Consider the following 18,875-nt stretch of genomic DNA (forward strand, 5'->3'; position numbering starts at 1 on the left):
TTAATATAATTTTACCAACCAATCATACCCTGCTGTAGCAGCATTACCTAACGAATCATCCTGCTCACCTGAGCTGATTTACACCAAGCAAAATTAAATTATATACCAGATAAAAACAATTACAAACCAGACAGAGATCATACAGACAACCAATAGGAAAGTGAGGACAATCCTCATAGAATGAGGATTCCACGACCTGAGATATTGATAAGTAGTTTCTTGCCAGGCAAAAGGCTGTTCATTATTTTTTCTCTGTGCCTCTTGAGATCTGTTTCTTTATCTAGTGACAGTGGGTCCCCCAGCTTCACAGCTAATGGCTGCTGCTCTTCATTCTGGCAGCGGCGGAGGTTAGGGAAAAACCGTAGTGTAATACTGTTACAACAGGAGGTGGTTCTTTGTAAGAAGCATAGCTTCTTGTGACGCTCTGCCTTTTTCACTTCCCCATTAAAATTCCTGTTGTTCATATTACACAGTTCTCAGCAGTAACCACCACAAGGCTTGAGTGCAATGGTAGCTTTCCTAGCAGAGAAGCTCTTCCAAAGAGTCATGATGGTTTCTAGGCATTCCTAATGGCAAGCAGTGGTTGTCTGGGCAGGAGAGCTCAACACACACACCTAGGACACAGAGAACCCGGCAGCAGGGCCTTAGCCTCCACAGGTAACAAGGGGCAGGGGCCGGCACAGCCAGAGCAGCCCCGGTGCCAGGCGGGCGGGTAGCGTGGCACAGAACAGCAGGCAGGAGGGGGCTTGCAGGTGGCGTGTGGACAGGCAGGGGTACACCAGGCTGTTGGGAAAGCAAAGCCCTGTTTTAAGTGATTTGCCCTGATTTGGCCTTCTCAGCTGTGCTCAGAAAACCCTCCCGTATTACACCCTGCCCAGCTGGGTGGTAAGTGGAGCCCTGCCCCTTTGTGCAGGGGTAATGCCGCCCTAGCAGGTGCTGTGGTGCAAAGGGTGTTGACCAGGGAGTCTGAAGGCTCCTTTGGCTCAACTGCCTGGCGCCCCAGGTCTGAGGCAACGCTTTTTAATAGCACTCAGGTCTGAACCGTGACGTTGAGTTTGGTCCTGTGTTGCTCTGGGGCTCCTGGGATCAGCTGCCGTGCTGTAGATGTGGACAGTACCACTGGTACCAGGGCTTGTCCTGCTACCAGAGCCCGATGCCCAGTGCCAAAGTCGCAGCGGAGTGGGCAGGTGACCATGACCGCAAAGACCGGTGACCCTGGGCTGTGCTGTGCTGTCTGCTACATCTCAGCACAAACCCGTCTCATCGGGGTGAGTCTCATGTGGAACCCCTGCAGTGTTTTAAAAAGATCAGCCTCACATTAGATACTTACAGCCCACAACTGGGGGTCCTCCACTTGGTTAAATACCTCCCTGCCTTTTTCCAGCAGGACAAACCTTCGCTGCTCTTGTGGGATCCAGCTCACATTGCAGAGGGGTTCAAAAATAGACAACAATTCCTCTACATCCTCGCTATTCTCTGAACGAGGCACCATTTCCCACAACTTCTGTTGTCCCCAGGGGGGCTTTCAGGGCTTGGCAGTTTCTGCTACTCCTCCAAGACTTGTGGCTGAAGTTCAGCAGCTTCTTTCTTCATCTTTGAGAACAGCAAGAAGTCTGGTGGCACCTTGTAGACTAACAGATATTTTGGAGCATAAGCTTTCGTGGGCAAAGACCCGCTTCATCAGACTTCTTGTTGTTCTCGAAGATACAGACTAACACGACCACCTCTCTGTTACTTTCTTCATGTTGTGAACTTATTCTGCAGGTTGCCTGGCTCTGTCCTCAGCAGCCACTTGTTCCATATACCTACTGTGGGCTTCCCTCTCCGCCACAGCATTCTCTTGTTTTTCTTTTAAACAAAGGTCTGCACATTTTTGTTCATAATCAACATCCACTTTCTTCACTGCCTCCTTCTCTCTGACTGCTCCTGCACTATCTCTAGGCTGAGTCATCAGTCCTTCTAGGCCTCAGTTCTTGGCAAAGATGCTTCTGAAGTGATGAGCTGGAGTGAAGACAAATGGAGGATTTTTTTCTGGGCCCCCTTAATACCCTGGGCCACATGGAAGGAATTGCTTTCTTCTCCTTATGTGGGAGCACTTTGGAGATGGAGCCTGTCACATGGGCAGGTCACCTGTCCACTTTCTTTTTAGGCAACCAGCCATTGCCTGTCTGATGGCTTGTATGTTCACAGACAAATTCCTCAGAGGTTGATTAGGTTGATAAGGCCTTTTGTCTGTCAAGTACTGCTTCACCTGACTGAGGAACCTTTCAAATACAAGCACAGAGCCAGTACTTAGATCTTCAAATATGGAAATGATACATGCATATGAGCAGTAAAAACATAATCAGTGAATCATAAGCTTTCAACAGACACCTCACCTGTCCCACTTTGCACAAGATTTGATGAAAACATGGAACAGTGGTTGCAACAGTATTTTGCCTGTTCGTCTCAAAATCCAATAATGCTGCACCCCCTAATGCAAAATTGATGCAGGAAGGAATGACAGTAACATACTGAGTGCATCACAAGGGTCTTCCCATGTTTGGCCGTGTGTTACTAGAGGTTTTAAGCCAATAATGGAAATATCAGAGTATTACTGGAATGGCTTATGAAAACCATATTTATCTAACACTGGGTTAATTATTGTAAGGCTCACCATGGAAATTAAGATATTATTGAGTCCTTTTACAAATTCAAGATACAGCCTGGTTAGATGAATAGTGGATTGGATCTACTTTTGCAGCATGGTTTCTACATGTCTTTGCTGATCTTGCTAACATCTAAAGCAGATAATCAGTTGTTTAGTGCACGAATTCTGGCATTTAGTCAGGAAAGCAAAATGGTTGTGTGCCTCAGTTTCCCTTTTCCGTACAGCACTTTAGGTCTGGACTGTCCTTTCTCATGTGAGAAGTTCCAGGACTAGCTACACACACCCACTGTGAAATTTCAGAATCGCGATGTCTTTTAACGTACATTCTGTCCGTACACACCTCTCTTAATGTGTTCCAGGGTTTTTCCAAAATGTTATGCACCTTGTGCACCTTTACAGCTTTTGGTACCAGCAGCACATCAGCTGCAAGAGTTAACATCAGCAATAGGAACAAATCCATTGCTACTGTATATTTTCAATTCTTCTCATGCCGTATCTTTGACTCAATACCATTGGATATTTGGCATTTCAGGGTTAGCCTGTGGCTTCCCTTCGCAAAACCAAGTTTTTCCTTCCTCCTCCTGTGGCCTCAAATCCTAATCTCCGTCACTGGCCAGTGTGGCCACAGAAATGTGCTGTGTGACCGGTTCGGGCTTGAAGAGGTTTGCCTCCAACCTGGGGCTTCAGGCAGAAGAGCTAAAGGAGCGATCTGACTCCCTGTACTACACCCTTTGTTCCACAGCACCTGTTAGGGTGGCGTTATCCTTGCATGAAGGGGCAGGGTTCTACTTACAAGTGTGCAAATACGCAGTTGAGGAGGGCATCTTGGATACCTGCTGTAGGCAGCTGTGTGGGGTGTATGGGGAAGCGCCAGTTCCGGTGGCCAGCCCCAGCTCCTGGCTACCTTTCCTGCAAGCTGCACTCGGCTGGGCCATCTGTCCTGTGGGGGGTTCAGGGACTGGGACAACCCCTCCTCCACTTTGTCCCCTCCATTCCCTGCCCCCATGCCATCCCTTCCCCATACCAGCGCAGCCTGGGGATTAGTGGGGGGCCTGGCACCAGCAGTAAGGATTGGTTCTGCCCCTGCACTCATGGGTGGTGGTGGGAGGTGTGTTACTGCCACTGTGCAGAAACGGAGCAGAGCGGGCTGGGAGAGGGCAGAGGGGCTGAGCGGAGCAGGGATGCCTGGCTGCTGCAGCTGCTGCTGCCACCATGGGGAGCGTGTTGGGGAGACCCCTGTTGTGTCTTCCCCATGCCAAGCCCCCTAGTAATCCCCCGGCTTTGGCAAGGGGCAGGGCTGGTGGGGAGGGAGCAGGGGTCTGGAGTGGGGGCTGGGGTGGAGCAGGGCTTGTGGCAAGGGGAGGGTTACCGCAGGTCCCCTCTCCCCCTAGGGACATCCGCGTCCCCAAGGGTCTGTACTGGAGCCAGTCCTATTCAATTTATTAACGCACAATGTGGAAAAAGGGATAGAACCTGGCCACCTCATTTGCAGATGATATGAAACTCCTCAAGACGGTTAAGTCCAAAGCAGGCTGCAGAGAACTACTAACAGGTTGGACAAAACCGGGTGACTGGGCAACAAAACAGCGGGTGAAATTCAGGGCTGATAAATGCAAAGTAATGGGGTCTGAATGAACTCTTACCGCTCGAGAGAGATCGTGGGGTCATTGTGGAGAGTTCTCTGAATACATCCACTCAATGTGCAGCAGCAGGCAGGAAAGCCAACAGAGTGTTAGGCATCATTAAGCAAGAGAGAGACCAGGGTTGGCAATCCCCGGCACATGTGCCAAGGGCGGCCTGCGAGCCTATTTTCAATGGCACGCAGCAGGAGCTCAGCCCCGCCCCTGCTCCCCACGGCAGCAGAGCCCTGGTAACGGCAGGGAGAGTTACGCAGCAGCACTTTGGGGCCAAGTTTGCGGCAGTGGACCAGGGCAGCTTTCCCGTGGCAATAGCAGCCGTGTTCTTTGAGCCTTTATTATCTTTGGAGGCAGGGCTGCTCCAGGCAGCCGCGGGAGGTGTGTGGCGTGCGCCATGCCGACTGGACGGGCTGCCCCATGTTCCATCGTGTCCCTCGGGGGCGGGCGTCACCGTGCGGCCATAAGAGGCGTGTGGCAGGTGCTGTCTGACCGCCCGGCCAGCCTCATGTTCCATCGCGTCCCTCGGGCGGGGCTTCCCCAGGCGGTCACGTGAGGTGTGTGGCACACCATAAACTCCGAGAATCTGAGGGCGAGAAGGGACCTTAGGGGGTCGTCTAGTCCAGCCCCCTGCCCAAAGCAGGACCAACCCCCACTAAGTCATCCCAGCCAGGACCTTGTCAAGACGGTACTTAAAAACCTCGAGGGATGGAGAATCCACCACCTCTCCAGGCAACCCATCCTAGTGCTTCACCTCCCTCCTGGGGAAGTAGTTTTTCCTGATATCTAACCAACAGCTCCCCCTCTGTAACTTCAGACCATTGCTCCTTGTTCTGCCATCTGACACCACTGAGACCAGCCTCTCTCCATCCTCTTTAGAGCTCCCCTGCAGGAAGTTGAAGGCTGCTATTAAATCACCCCTCAGTCTTCTCTTCTGCAAACTAAATAAGCCCAAATCCCTCAGCCTCTCCTCATGTTGCTGTGCTGGCCAGCCAGCCAGCCCGGTATTCCATCATGTCGCTCAGGGGCCAGGGCTACTCCAGGCAACTGTGTGAGGTGTGTGGTGTGCCACATAAGAACAGCCACACTGGGCCAGACCAAAGGTCCATCCAGCCCAGTGTCCTGTCTGCCGACAGTGGCTAGTGCCAGGTGCCCCAGAGGCGTGGGGCAGACAAGTAACGATCAAGCAATCTGTCTCTCCTGCCATCCATCTCCAGCTTCTGACAAACAGGCTAGGGACGCCATTCCTACCCCCTGGCCAAGAGCCACTGATGGACCTAACCCCCATGAATTTCTCTAGCTCTTTTTAAAACCCTCTTCTAGTCCTGGCCTTCCCAGCCGCCTCTGGCGAGGAGTTCCCCAGGCTGACTGTGCGCTGTGCGACGAAGAACTTCCTTTTGTTTGTTTTAAACCTGCTCCCCATTATTTTCATTTGGTCTCCTCTCGTTTCGATATTATGGGAACAAGTAAATAGTTTTTCCTTGTTCGCTTCTCCACACCACTCATCATTTTATAGACCTCTGTCCTATCCCCGCTTAGTCTGCTCTTTTCTAAGCTGAAAAGTCCCAGGCTCTTTAATGGCTCCTCTTATGGGACCCCTTCCAAACCCCTCGTCATCTAATTGGCCTTTTCTGAACCTTTTTTAATGCCAGTGTAACGTTTTGGATTTGAGAAGACCACACCATATTCTCCTTCTTATTCTCTGTCTCCTTTTTAATGATTCCCAAAATCCTGTTTGCTTTTCGGACTTCCACTGCCTGCAGCATGGATGTTTGCCGAGAACTGTCCATGATGACTCCAAGATCTCTTGCCTGATTAGCTGTAGCAAATTCGCCCCAATCATATTGAATGTGTAGTTGGGATTATTTTTTCCAAAGTGCATTACTTTACATTTATCCACATTAAATTTCATTTGCTGTTTATTGCCCAGTCACTCCATTTTGTGAGGTCCTTTTGAAGTTCTTCACAGTCTGCTTTGGCCCTTGCTCTTCGGAGCAGTTTAGTATCGTCTGCAAGCTCTGCTGCCTCAGTTTACCCCTTTCTCCAGATCACTTATGAATAACTTGAATAGGATTGGAACACCACTAGTTACCCCTCTCCAGTCTGAAAATTTACCAGTGATTCCCACCCTGTTTCCTGCCTTTTAACCAGTTCTCAGTCCATGAAAGGATCTTCCCTCTTACCCAGGAGAACTTCATTACGTAGGAGCCTTTGGTGAGGAACCTTGTCAAAGCCTCTCTGGAAATCCCAGTGCTCTGTATTTGCTGGATCCCCCTTGTCCACATGTTTGTTGACCCCTTTACATACCACACCAGCTGGCCAGCCAGCCCCATGTTCCATTGCATCCCTCAGGAACAGAGCTGCCAGTAGGTAGTACCTCCTTCCTTTTTCCTCCCATCCACTCCCACGCTGAGGAGCAGCAGCCAAGAGTATGTCCTTGAGTATGGTCAAGAAGGTGAAAATGGTCACCAAGTCCTGCCTGGAGTGCGCCCAGGTGGTGTGCCCCCTCTGGGCGAGGGGCACCAAGCCTGCCCCATTCAGCCCCACTGGGGGGACAAGCCTGGGCAGTGCTGCTTTCCTCATCCCAAACCTCTGCAGCACCGTGCACGGGAGGGGAGGAAAGACTCACCTTCGCTGCCATTATGTAATAGCCCACCTTCGTTACAGATGCGTTTATAACTGCAGCGCTCTGGGGTGAGCAGGGCTGTTTGGGTAAGGGGCAGGCCATGCCTGCACTAGCTCTCTGTTGTGTGGTGCCCTGGGAGCTGTGAAAAACAGTGCCTCTCTCTGCCCCAACTCTCCTCAGACTGGGGCTGGGGAACGGGGTTTTAGAAACAGCCTTGTTTTTGCACTGTTACAGAAAGTGCTGCTCTGGGAAGGGGCAGATGGTGGAGAAAAGGGCTTGATACCACAAGGGCCTTGGGGTTCAGCTTTCCTCACAGGGGTTTGATTGATTGTTCAGCAAAGGCTTCTCACTTCCTAATCCATCTTCGCTCAGAAATCCCGCCGAAAGTCTGCCGTGCTCTCCCCTGGCATGACACACCAGGCATGGTCCATGCGCCTCTCCTGGCCTCCTCCCGAGCTGGACTGGGTGCGGAAGGTCAGCCCTCGCCCGCAGGCTCCTTCCCCACCCATCAGTGACTTTGAAGAGTCTCGCCAGCACTCAGACCGTCCGCGGAGCGCGAAAGGTCACATTTTGGCACTCAGCCTCACAAAGGCTGCTGCAGCATCAGGGTGGGCCGGCCTGAGGGTCGGATTTGGGGCGGGGAGGGCCATGGCGCTGAGCATTCGCTCCCTCAGGTGCTTGCCTGGTTGGGCTTCCCACATACTCAGGGTCTGGACCGGCAGTTCCCAGGGTTGGGAGACCGTGACCCCTTCTGACAATTCAGGAAGACTTGTGACCCAAGGAATTGAAAACGGGCAAGAGTTCTCCGCGGGGAAAAATTACAAATCTTGTTCACCTCCATTCCCCCTGGCTTAAACCCCTCACAGCCCCAAACTGCCCCTCCGGTCTTAAACCCCTCACAGCCCCAAACTGCCCCCGCCCGGCTTAAACCCCTCACAGTCCCAAACTGCTCCCCCGGCTTAAACCCCTCACAGCCCCAAACTGCCCGCCACCCCCGGCTTAAACCCCTCAGAGCCCCAAACTGCCCCCCTGCCCCCGTCTTAAACCCCTCACATCCCCAAACTGTCCCCCAACCCCCCAGCTTAAACCCCTCACAGCCCCAAACTGCCCCCCGCCACTGGCTTAAACCCCTCACAGCCCCAAACTGCCCCCCGCCACTGGCTTAAACCCCTCAAAGCCCCAAACTGCCCCCCCGCCCCCCGGTTTAAACTCTTCACAGCCCCAAACTGCCGCCCCACCCCCCAGCTTAAACCCCTCAGAGCCCCAAACTGCCCCCTGCCGCCCCGGCTGAAACCCCTCACAACCCCAAACTTCCCCCCATCCCCCTGGCTTAAACCCCTCACAGCCCCAAACTGCCCCTGTGCCCCTGGCTTAAAGTCCTCACATCCCCAAACTGTCCCCCAACCCCCCAGCTTAAACCCCTCACAGCCCCAAATTGCCCCCCTCCCTCCAGCTTAAACCCCTCACAGCCCACAGAATGATAGGGCTGGAAGGGACCTCAGGAGGTCATCTAGTCCAGCCCCTGCCTAAAGCAGGATCAACCCCCACTAAGTCATCCCAGCCAGGACCTTGTCCAGCCAGGACTTAAAAACCTCAAGGGATGGAGAATCCACCATCTGGTGACAAATCTGAGGAACTCTCCCAGATTGAAGTGACATTAGAGGAGGTTTTGGAGTTAATTGATAAGCTGAATAGTGACAAGTCTCCAGGACCAGACGACATTCACCCAAGGGTTCTGAAAGAACTCAAATGTGAAATTGCGGAGTTATTAACAGTGGTTTGTAACCTATCCTTTAAATCCACTTTGGTACCAAATGACTGGAAGACGGCCAATATAACACCAATATTTAAAAAAGGCTCTAGAGGAGACCCTGGCAATTATAGTTTAACATCAGTACCAGGCAAATTAGTAGAAACACTAGTAAAGAATAAAATTGCAAGGCACGTAGAAGAGCACGAATTGTTGGGCAAAAGTCAGCATGGTTTCTGCAGAGGGAAGTCGTGTCTAACTAATCTATTAGAATTCTTTGAAGGGGTTAATAAACATGCGGACAAGGGGCACCCAGTGGACATAATATACCTAGATTTCCAGAAAGCCTTTGACACGGTCCCACACCAAAGGTTTTTATGTAAATTAGGTGGTCATGGGATAGGAGGAAAGATCCTTTCATGGATCGGGAATTGGTTAAAAGACAGAAAACAAAGGGTGGGAATAAATGGTAAATTTTCACAATGGAGGAGGGTAACTAGTGGTGTTCCCCAGGGGTCAGTCCTGGGACCGATCCTGTTCAACTTGTTCATCAATGATCTAGAAAATGAGGTAAGCAGTGAGGTGGCAAAGTTTGCAGATGACACCAAGTTGTTCAGGACAGTCAAAACCAAAACAGATTGTGAAGAACTACAAAAAGATCTCAGCAAACTGAGTGATTGGGCAGCAAAATAGCAAATGAAATTTAATGTGGGTAAGTGTAAGGCAATGCATGTTGGAAAAAATAACCCAAATTACACGTACTACATGATGGGGTCAAATTTAGCTATGACAGATCAGGAAAGGGATCTTGGAGTTATAGTGGATAGTTCTCTGAAGACATCCACGCAGTGTGCAGTGGCAGTTAGTAAAGCAAATAGGATGTTAGGAATTATTAAGAAAGGGATCGATAATAAGACAAAAGATATCATACTTCCCCTATATAAAACTATGGTACGCCCACATCTCGAGTACTGCGTGCAGATGTGGTCTCCTCACCTCAAAAAAGATATATTGGCATTAGAAAAGGTTCAGAAAAGGGCAACTAAGATGATTAGGGGCTTGGAACGGGTCCCATATGGGGAGAGGCTAGAGAGACTGGGACTTTTCAGTCTGGAAAAGAGGCGATTGAGGGGCGATATGATAGAGGTATATAAAATCATGAACGGTGTGGAGAAAGTGAATATAGAAAAATTATTTACCTTTTCCCATAATACAAGAACTAGGGGACACCAAATGAAATTGATGGGTAGTAGGTTCAAAACTGATAAAAGGAAATTTTTCTTCACACAGCGCACAGTCAACCTGTGGAACTCCTTGCCGGAGGAGGCTGTGAAGGCCAGGACTCTCTTAGGGTTTAAAAAAGAGCTTGATAAATTTTTGCAGGTTAAGTCCATAAATGGCTATTAGCCAGGGATAGAGTATGGTGCCCCTAGCCTTCAGTACAAGGGCAGGAGATGGATGGCAGGAGATAAATCACTTGATCATTGTCTTCTGTTCTCCTTCTCTGGGGCATCTGGCATTGGCCACTGTCGGCAGATGGGATGCTGGGCTGGATGGACCTTTGGTCTGACCCAGTATGGCCATTCTTATGTTCTCTCTAGGCAACGCATTCCAGTGCTTCACCACCCTCCTGGGGAAGTAGTTTTTCCTAATATCCAGCCTACACCTCCCCCTCTGTGACTTCAGACCTTTGCTCCTTGTTCTGCCATCTGACACCACTGAGAACAGCTTCTCACTCTCTTCGTTAGAGCTCCCCTGCAGGAAGTTGAAGGCTGCTATTAAATCACCCCTAAGTCTTCTCTTCTGTAAACTAAACAAGCCCAAATCCCTCAGCCTCTCCTCATAGGTCTTGTGCTCCAGCCCCTTAATCATTTTTTTTGCCCTCTGCTGAACCTGCTCCAGAAAATCCACATCCTTTTTGTACTGGGGGAGGGGCCCAAAACTGGACACAATGTTCCAGATGGGGCCTCACCAGTGCCGAATAGAGGGGAACAACCACTTCCCTAGATCTGCCGGAAATGCTCCTCCTGATGCACCCCAGTCTGCCGTGAGCCTTCTTGGCTACCAGGGCACAATGTTTACTCATATCCAGCCTTTCATCCACCATAGACCCCTAGGTCCCTTTCCATCGTACTGCTGCTGAGCCAGTCGGTCCCCAGCCTGTAACAGTATTTGGGATTCTTCCGCCCCAGGTGCAGGACTCTGCACTTCTCCTTGTTGAACCGCATCAGATTTCTTTTGGCCCAGTCCTCCAATTTATCCAGGTCACAATCTGGATTCTCTCTCTACCCTCCAATGTATCTACCTCTCCCCCTAGTTTTGTGTCATCCACAAACTTGCTGAGGGTGCAACCCAGTCCCTCATCCAGGTCATTAATAAAGATGTCGAATAACACCGGCCCCAGAACCGAGCCTTGCGGCACTTCGCTTGAAACGGACCACCATCCAGATATTGAGCCATTGACCACTACCCAAACTGCCCCCCCGCCCCCTGGCTTAAACCTCTCACAGCCCCAAACTGCCCCCCACCAACCTCACATGAGTCCGTTGCTGCTCCTTTGCTGGGCCCCCACTGCCTCCTCCACACAGCTCTCTCCATCCCTCCTATTGTCTTCCCCTGCCCAGGGATGGCTCAGTGGCTTGAGCATTGGCCTGCTCAACCCAGGGTTGTGAGCTCCATCCCTGAGGGGGCCATTTAGGCATCTAGGGCAAAACAGACTTCTGGAAAAAAAAAAAATCATCTGCCAGGCATGGATGGTGATAGGTGCTGCTGTGGGGGTAGGGACTGCTCTCAGTGACTTCTCAAGGTCCCTTCCAGCTCTGTGAGACAGGTGCATCTCTCTCTATATATGTGTATTCTCCTTCCCTGCATTTATCACTCCTATGCAGCATTCTTGGACAGGAGGACCTGGCCAAAAAGGGGATTGCAGAGCTGCACTCCCTGAACACAAATATTACCACATTACCATATAGCCAAGTTCTCAGGGACGTGATCTCCAGCTGGGCAGACTTTTGAAACCCAGTAACTCTTCATGATTTTTTCTAGCTTCTCCTTTATCCTTGCTGTCAGAGCTGGGTGCCTGGCCAGCAGTCATTCTCCAGCTGCCCAGCAGCAGCTCAGTAGGAAGGACGGCAGCATCTTACCATGGTCTCTCAGCCTTCTTTCTGCTAGCCTGACCAAGCCAGGCTCTGCCCATCTCCTCTCTTGGGACAGGCCCTGCATTTCCCGATGCCCTGTCAGCCCTTCTCCGCACTTGTTCCAGAGTAAGTCCATCTTTCTGGAGGATGACCAGAGCTGCCAGTGTGTTCTGAGTAAGGGCCTACCAGTGCCCTGGACAATGGCATAACTACGTCCCTGGTACAGCCCAATGTCCTGTTTGCCTTTTCTCAGACGCATCACCTGGGTGGCTCTTTGTGACTCCATGATCCACGTGCACACCCCAGCTCTCTCCTTCCCGCCGTCTCTTCTTTCGCCGCTGCTTCACTGTCATGTGTAAACCATTCAAAGGGATGCAGGGAGACACGCCTTTCCTACGCAGAGTCGGACCCGGCTCTGCCAGGCAGGTTGCGAGTCTGTTTTCAGTTATCGTTTCGTCCCAGTTTGCCCAGTGGAAATTCTCTGTCTGACCCTGAAAGCCGGGTTTAACGTCATGGTGATGATCTGTCAGCCACGGGCCTGAGGGATATAACTGGTCAGAGGGTTTTGGTGCCTTTGCAGTGGCACCGTGGGACACGTCTCTCCCTGGGAATGAGGCCCCGAGCGCTGTGCCCTGCCTCCAGCCATGCTCCATACTGTGTTCCTCACCCCAGTTCTTGGTGTGTCCCCAGCTTGAAAGAGCAAAAGGCAGTGATTCTCCGAGCCCGGTGCCCTGGGCTGAGGCGGAACCCAAAGGACACAGTGGCAGCTGTGCGGAGCTAACCACAGGGCTAGCCATGGCTTGTCTTATCTGATAAGCCCCACCAGAGCGTTCTTTCTTTTCCAGCTGTGATACCATCTTCCAGCAACTTCTTTCCACTGGCTGCAGTGACAGCTCAGGGAGGGAGCACGGAGTCAGCCTGGTCGGCTGGAGTCGGCTGCTGGGCTTCGGCTTCCCTGCCGGCTTCTCTCCCTTCTGCACTGTTATCTGTAAGTGCTGCCTTGCCTTGGGGGCTGGCTGTTCTGCAGCTCCCTGAAAGAGTCTCCCCTTTTCCTGGCAGGAACCCTGCGCTGGAGGGCCCGGGCCCTGGCTCTCTCCTGCAGCACGAAGAAGCCGAAGCAAAGTAATGCACATTGGAAAATATAATCCCGACTATACATATAAAATGATGGGGTCTGACTTAGCTGTTACCACTCAAGTGAGAGATCTTGGAGTCACTGTGGATAGTTCTCTGAAAACATCCACTCAATTTGCAGCGGCCATCAAAAAAGCTAACAAAATGTTGGGAATCCTTAAGAAAGGAATAAATAAGACAGAAAATGTCATATTACCTCTATATAAATCTATGGTATTTCCACATCTGGAATACTGTGTACAGATGTGGTTGCCCCATCTCAAAAAAGATATATTGGAATTGGAAAAGGTTCAGAAAAGGGCAACAAAAATGATTAGGGGTATGGAACATCTGCCATCTGAGGAGAGATTAAAAAGACTGGGACTTTTTAGCTTGGAAAAAAGACGATTAAGGGGGGGATATGATAGAGGTTTATAAAATCATGACTTGTGTGGAGAAAGTAAAAATGAAATGTTATTTACTCCGTCTCACAACACAAGAACTAGGGTCACCTAATGAAATTAAGAGGCAGCAGGTTTAAAACAAACAATAGGAAATATATTTTCACGCAACGTACAGTTAACCTGTGGAACTCCTTGCTGGAGGATGTTTTGAAGCCCAAGGCTATAGCAGAGTTTTGAAAAGAACTAGATACCTTCATGGCAGATAGGTCCATCAGTGGCTCTTAGCCGGGATGGGCATGGAGGGTGTCCCTAGTCTCTGTTTGCCAGAGGCTGGAGATGGGTGACAGGGAATTGATCACTTGATGATTGCCGGTTCTGTTCATTCTCTCTGGGGCACCTGGCACTGGCCAGTGTCAGAAGACAGGACGCTGGGCTTGGTGGGCCTATGGTCTGACCCAGTGTGACTGTTCTCATGTGGTTGGAGGTTCCCAGGAAGCCTCCAAGCAACCCCAGGGGTCAGGACCTGTGCTCCCTGTATGGTGGTGTTTGTGCGACGGCTCAGGCGAAGTTCAGACGCCCTCCAGCTGGTTAGTAGAGCGCCCACAGCGAGGTTTTCTGTTTCTGCCAGCGGTGCACATGCCTCCGTGCACATAATAATTGTTCCACACGTGGATGGAAGAGGTCAGAGGGCACTTTGGGCAGGACTGTGGGGAGGGGGCTAGCTCATTCCCAGTGCTCTTGACTTCCTGTTGGCCAGGAGGTGTGGGGAAGGGAGTGCGAGCCTCCAGTGGGACTTGGCAGAGCTCCAGGCAGAAGTCTGGGACAGATATATTCGGCAGCGTGAAGGGCATGGAGTCCTACTCTACAGAAGGGGCTGCAGGGCAAGCTCCCTCCGCCTGGTCAGAGCACCCATCTCCACCCCGGAGCAGGGCAGAGGGCACTCAGTCTCCAGCCCCTGTGTCCTGAGTGATGCCGCTCAGACCTCTCCCAGCTGGGCCGTGGCCACTCACTCGTTTTAGCCAGTCTGGGTAGCCCCAGAATTGGCGACTCTGCCTCCGGGAGCCAGGTGCTTCCGGTGTTATCCTGCCCTCACCACCATCCAACTTGAGCCCCTTTCGGTGAGCCCCAGGACCAACAGCTCTCACGTGACTGTTCTCTCTTCCTACCCCTCCTGTCGTGCTCTGGCCACACACCTTCCCCTGCCTGTGCCTCAGTTTCCCCCTTATTAACTAGGACTCAAGTGCCTCAGACCCAGAGGCAGAAGGAGGGCGTTCTGGCGGATCAGAACCTGGCCATGTGTCGTTGCCACATAACCAGCTGGTGGCAGCAACCCTGCAAATGACTGTCTCAGAAACATCCTGGGACAGCTACCCGCACTTCTACCCCCGACCCATGCATGGCTCGGCCGGGCACCATCCTGCGTGCACCCTCCAACCTCAGCACTCCAGCTTGGACCCCACTTCTGCTGCCCATCTCCCATCCCTGGCTTCCCTCAATCCCCCAGTGTGTTCCCAGCACCCCAACGCATACCATCCAGGGTGTCTGCCCTCTGCGAGCCGCCTCTGTAGCCGTTGCTGGCTGGGAGCAGGGCCATGAGGCTTGACTCTGCTGGAGCCAGCAGTGTTCCCCACTGCCTTAGCAGGGGCTTTTCTCCATCCACTGCTTTCCAGCCCCTAAGCTGGGCCCTCACCTTGCCTAGGACCCACTGCTGCTATGCCAGGCACCACCCAAAAGCTAGCTGCTGGGTGGATCAGGGACCAGGGCTCTGGAGTCAGTCCCACTAGAGCAGCTGCCCGAGGCAGCTCTGCTCTCCTTGCGTTACCACTTGAGTGGTGGAGGCCCTTGCCAAGCCACTTGAAGCTGCCAGGCTGCTGCTCAGTGCAGGGCACTTCCTTTCCCTCGCTGTAGGAGCCGGGCTGGGTGGCCCCAGGCCTGCCTGTAGTAAAGCCCTGCTTGTGGCAAGTGGCCATGGAACGTCCTCCTCACCTTGGGCTCAAGCCTGAGGAATCTGCAGGATTCCCCAAACCCTGGAAATCTGGAAGTGTGGCCCAGCCCAGCAGAGTCTGGGGGAGTGGCGAGGGAGCCCACAAAGGTGCGTGTGCCATGCAGACACACATCCAGCAGCACGTGGGCAGACAGCGCCCCGGGCTCCTCACTGCCGTCCATGGCAGGGCCCAGGGCAGTGCAGGGGTAGCTGCTGAGCTGGAGTGTGGCGGTGTTGCCCCAGCTCTCGTGGGAGTTGAGCTGTTTGTGGGGTCGTGGCCCGGGCCTGGCATGGAGCAGCAAAGCCAGTTGCAGCCAGGGCTGGGCAGGAGGAAATGCTCAGCGAGGCTGGAGGCTGGAGGCTGGCCGGGGACCCTGGGCTTGGAATGACAGGGAAGGCTGCCAGCCTAGGCTGAGGGGCAGAGCCAGAGCTGGATTCGGGAGGCCGGAGCGGAGGGTGGGGACTGGGGGGCCCCGCCTTGCTGTGGGAGTGCTTTGTGCAGTGCTTGTGGTTAAGAACATTACAGAGCCACTAAGAACACCTTTAGCAGAGGCGGAGTGCACCCCCCGTTAGGCAGGGGCCTCACCCCTCACGTGACTCACCCTCTGCTCCTCCTCGTCTGTGGCCTGAGAACACGGTCGCTTTGACTGTGTCAAAGGTTTGCAGCCCCAGAAACGGTTGGTTTTATTTTTATCTCCTTTCCTGGCAGCAGCTCTGCACCTACCTGCAAGGCAGCGAGATGTATCGATAAGACAGGAAACCAGAGCCCTTTGCATCGTGCTGTGAATGCTTCCCTTCCCACCCTGCTCCCCAGCCAGGCCTGCCCATTCCCAGGTGTCACCGCCAGCCTGACAGCATCCCGAGGCTTCAGGAGTCCGAGGGGCCACATGACATGGCCACTGGAGTTGGAGCTGTGCTAGCCCAGCCCTGGGGCCTGAGAACCCCTTTGCAGGCCCTGGGCGGTGGCCTGGAGCCCTGCCCTGCTCTGGGTGGGGAAGGGCGTGTGTCCTGGTCAGGCAGGCGCGGGAGGCCAAAAGCAATGGAGACTCTCTCTTCGGGGCAGAAGGGGGCGGACTGGCTGGGCCATACCGGTGGAGCTGCCGAGGGCAGAGCCGTGTTGCCCAGCTGCTGTTTCTGCCCCGGACTGGGCTTTCCTGTCCCGTGGGCTGCAGTTCAGCCCCTGCCCCAGCTGAAGTGTGCTCTCTGTTCTGCTTGTAGGCAAAGAAGAGAAGGAAGAAGCTAACTATGACTCCCTGAAAATGGAGGCAAGTATGTGCCAGGGTCAGAGCCCTGGGGCCGTCGCTGCCTTGCCAGCTGTGGGTGATGCTTTAGTCCCCTGGAGCCCCAGTGAAGCTGCAGAGCTAAGTGAAGGCTTCTGCCTCCAGCGGCCGACCACAGGCAGGATCAAGGGGCCACTTGGCTAGCGGGCCAAGTTCCTGTCCGGCTGCAGCCTGGCGTTGCGGGAGGGCGTGTCAGAGAGGGGCACGTGGAGCGAGAGGCTGACTAGGCACAGTGCAGCATGACAGACCCTGTGCAGGGCTGGGCTGGGTTGTACCCTGCATGCCCTGTAGCCCCAGACCCTAGAGCCCTCTAGCATCCCAGGGACCATTAGCTCCAGAGGGAGACTCCTATCCCAGAGCCTCTGCCCTATATCAGACACGGATCAGAGGCACATGGTGAGCCCAGGTAATCTCCCGGCTGGCTAGACGGGCTGGGCTAGCTCTGGCTCTGGCTCTGGGTGGGTCTAGCTGCTAGCCATCTCCGTAATCCACGCCCGAACTGGTGGGTGCTGTGCCCCAAGCACGGCCCTCGTGGCACTTCTCTTTGGAGGGGAAAGAGAATCCTCCTGCCTCCAGTGGAGGGATGAGGGTCTGGGCACCCAGAGCTGCTGTGCTTTTGTGGTAATGCAGCCACGGGTACAACATGGCCTGGATTGGTGCACGCTGTGCTCTGGCCATGGCCTGGCCCTGCTCTGAGCCCTGGCACGCAGTCAGGAGCCTGCGTGGCCTGCGCTGGAGGAGTTCCTTCCCTGCTCTGTCCCTCAGTCCGTCTGCTCCCCCACCCCATTCAGTGGGAATCGTGCTCTGCCCTCACTGCCCCACGTCCCCAGAGCTGCGAGCCGAGAGGCCAGCCCCCGTCAGCCACATCTCCCCTCTCTCTCTGCCCGCGAGCAGGGATCCCGAGGCCGCCTGCGCGGTGGTTTGGGCTGGGAGTCAAGCCTGCGTCAGAGGCCCATGCAGCGGCTCACCTTCCAGGCGGGAGACCCGTACTACATCAGCAAGAGGAAGAGAGACGAGTGGCTGGCCAGATGGAAAAGGGAGGTAAGGATATGGCTTCTGCCTGGCCTGGGCTCAGGCCGGGCTGCCGTGCGAGGGGAGTGTTCTCCTGGCCAGGTGCAGCAGTCGCACTGTGCTCCAGCTCCGAAGGGCAGGGCTGGGCAGGGGAGTGGCACCCAGTGGTCAGAGCACCACCAAATGCCTCTGGCCTCCGATTTCTGCCCCGGCTGCCCTGCCCCCAGGCCCTTTGATCCCCACTCTTGTGACGGCTTTCTCATGTTGGTGACAACTCTGCTGAAGCGGCTGCCTCTCCCCTCACCCCTCGCCTGCTCATGACTTCCAGAGACAGACCCAGGCTTCAGAGGAGCACCCGGCTGCTGGCTGCACAACAGGAATGCTTGGATGAGGCCTTGTGTCTGAACTGGCGTCTTTAGATGGAGGGACAGTAAAGGGTTCTAGTGACAAATTGGTGACTGTCCGATGATCACTGTGCTTGCTGGGGACAGCGGAAAGCAGACCTCTGTGCTCCAGAAGTACAGGGCCCTCTTCCTTCACCTGAAGGAGACTCTCTCTTAGTGGTGAGCAGTGCAGGGCCTGGGGTGCGCAGCTGGGCCGTTCTGGTTCTGTTCACAGACAGGCCGGCCAGCTGCTGACAGCACCATTAAGTGGCCTTGCGTGGCCCTGTGAACGCACTCATGCTTTGCAGCCCTGTCGGGAGGACTCTGTAGCTGACAGCAAAGCCCGTGTGACCAGTGGAGAGCTCAGGAAGGTGTGGTGCACACTCAGGAGCTCAGGCCAGGATGTGGGTTGCAGCAGGAAGGGTCTGAAGTGTTGCTAGTGTCATTCTGCCTCTCCAAAGCCCCTACCTCCCCTCTGGCCTTGCTGTTTCGGCCAGAGGGGCTCCTGGGAAATCTGGGAGCTGGCAGAGGCAAACACCGTAAAGCATCGTTTGAAATCACCCCCATTGTAGAAACTACATCCGCATGGAAATGTTTCTGTTAGGCCTTCAAGTCAGTCTGTCCAAAGAGGGGTAGCAGAGAAGGTAGCAAGGATGGCTGGGTTTTCCAGGGCGAGCAAGCACAGGTGGTTCCCTTAGGGAGCTGACAGAATACCATTCACCCTTCATTTTATTAACCATTGGGCCAGGTTCTCCCGCTGTCCTTGCTGAGGCGCAGGGCTGGCTCAAGGGAGCTGGCTCCCGATTTACGCTGGTGAAATGAGAGCAGAGCCCAGGCTGTTGTGTCTGTGCCAGTGACCACAGAAATGATGGAAACCAAGATTTCTGCTAAATGACTGTAACC

General features: G+C 53.6%; 1 protein-coding gene across 4 annotated transcripts in view; it reads left to right on the forward strand.

The window, feature by feature from the left end:
- DNMT3A (DNA methyltransferase 3 alpha) overlaps positions 1-18,875 on the forward strand; it is a 234,181-nt gene that overhangs the window by 114,037 nt on the left and 101,269 nt on the right. For all 4 annotated transcript variants that reach the window (XM_074991537.1, XM_074991538.1, XM_074991539.1 and 1 more), the window contains exons 5-6: positions 16,517-16,563; positions 17,473-17,619. In XM_074991537.1, the coding sequence (XP_074847638.1) occupies positions 16,517-16,563; positions 17,473-17,619 (194 nt within the window). The remainder of the gene's footprint in view (positions 1-16,516; positions 16,564-17,472; positions 17,620-18,875) is intronic.

Source organism: Carettochelys insculpta, chromosome 3, assembly GCF_033958435.1.
Source record: "Carettochelys insculpta isolate YL-2023 chromosome 3, ASM3395843v1, whole genome shotgun sequence".
In the NCBI taxonomy this organism is placed as follows: domain Eukaryota; kingdom Metazoa; phylum Chordata; order Testudines; family Carettochelyidae; genus Carettochelys; species Carettochelys insculpta.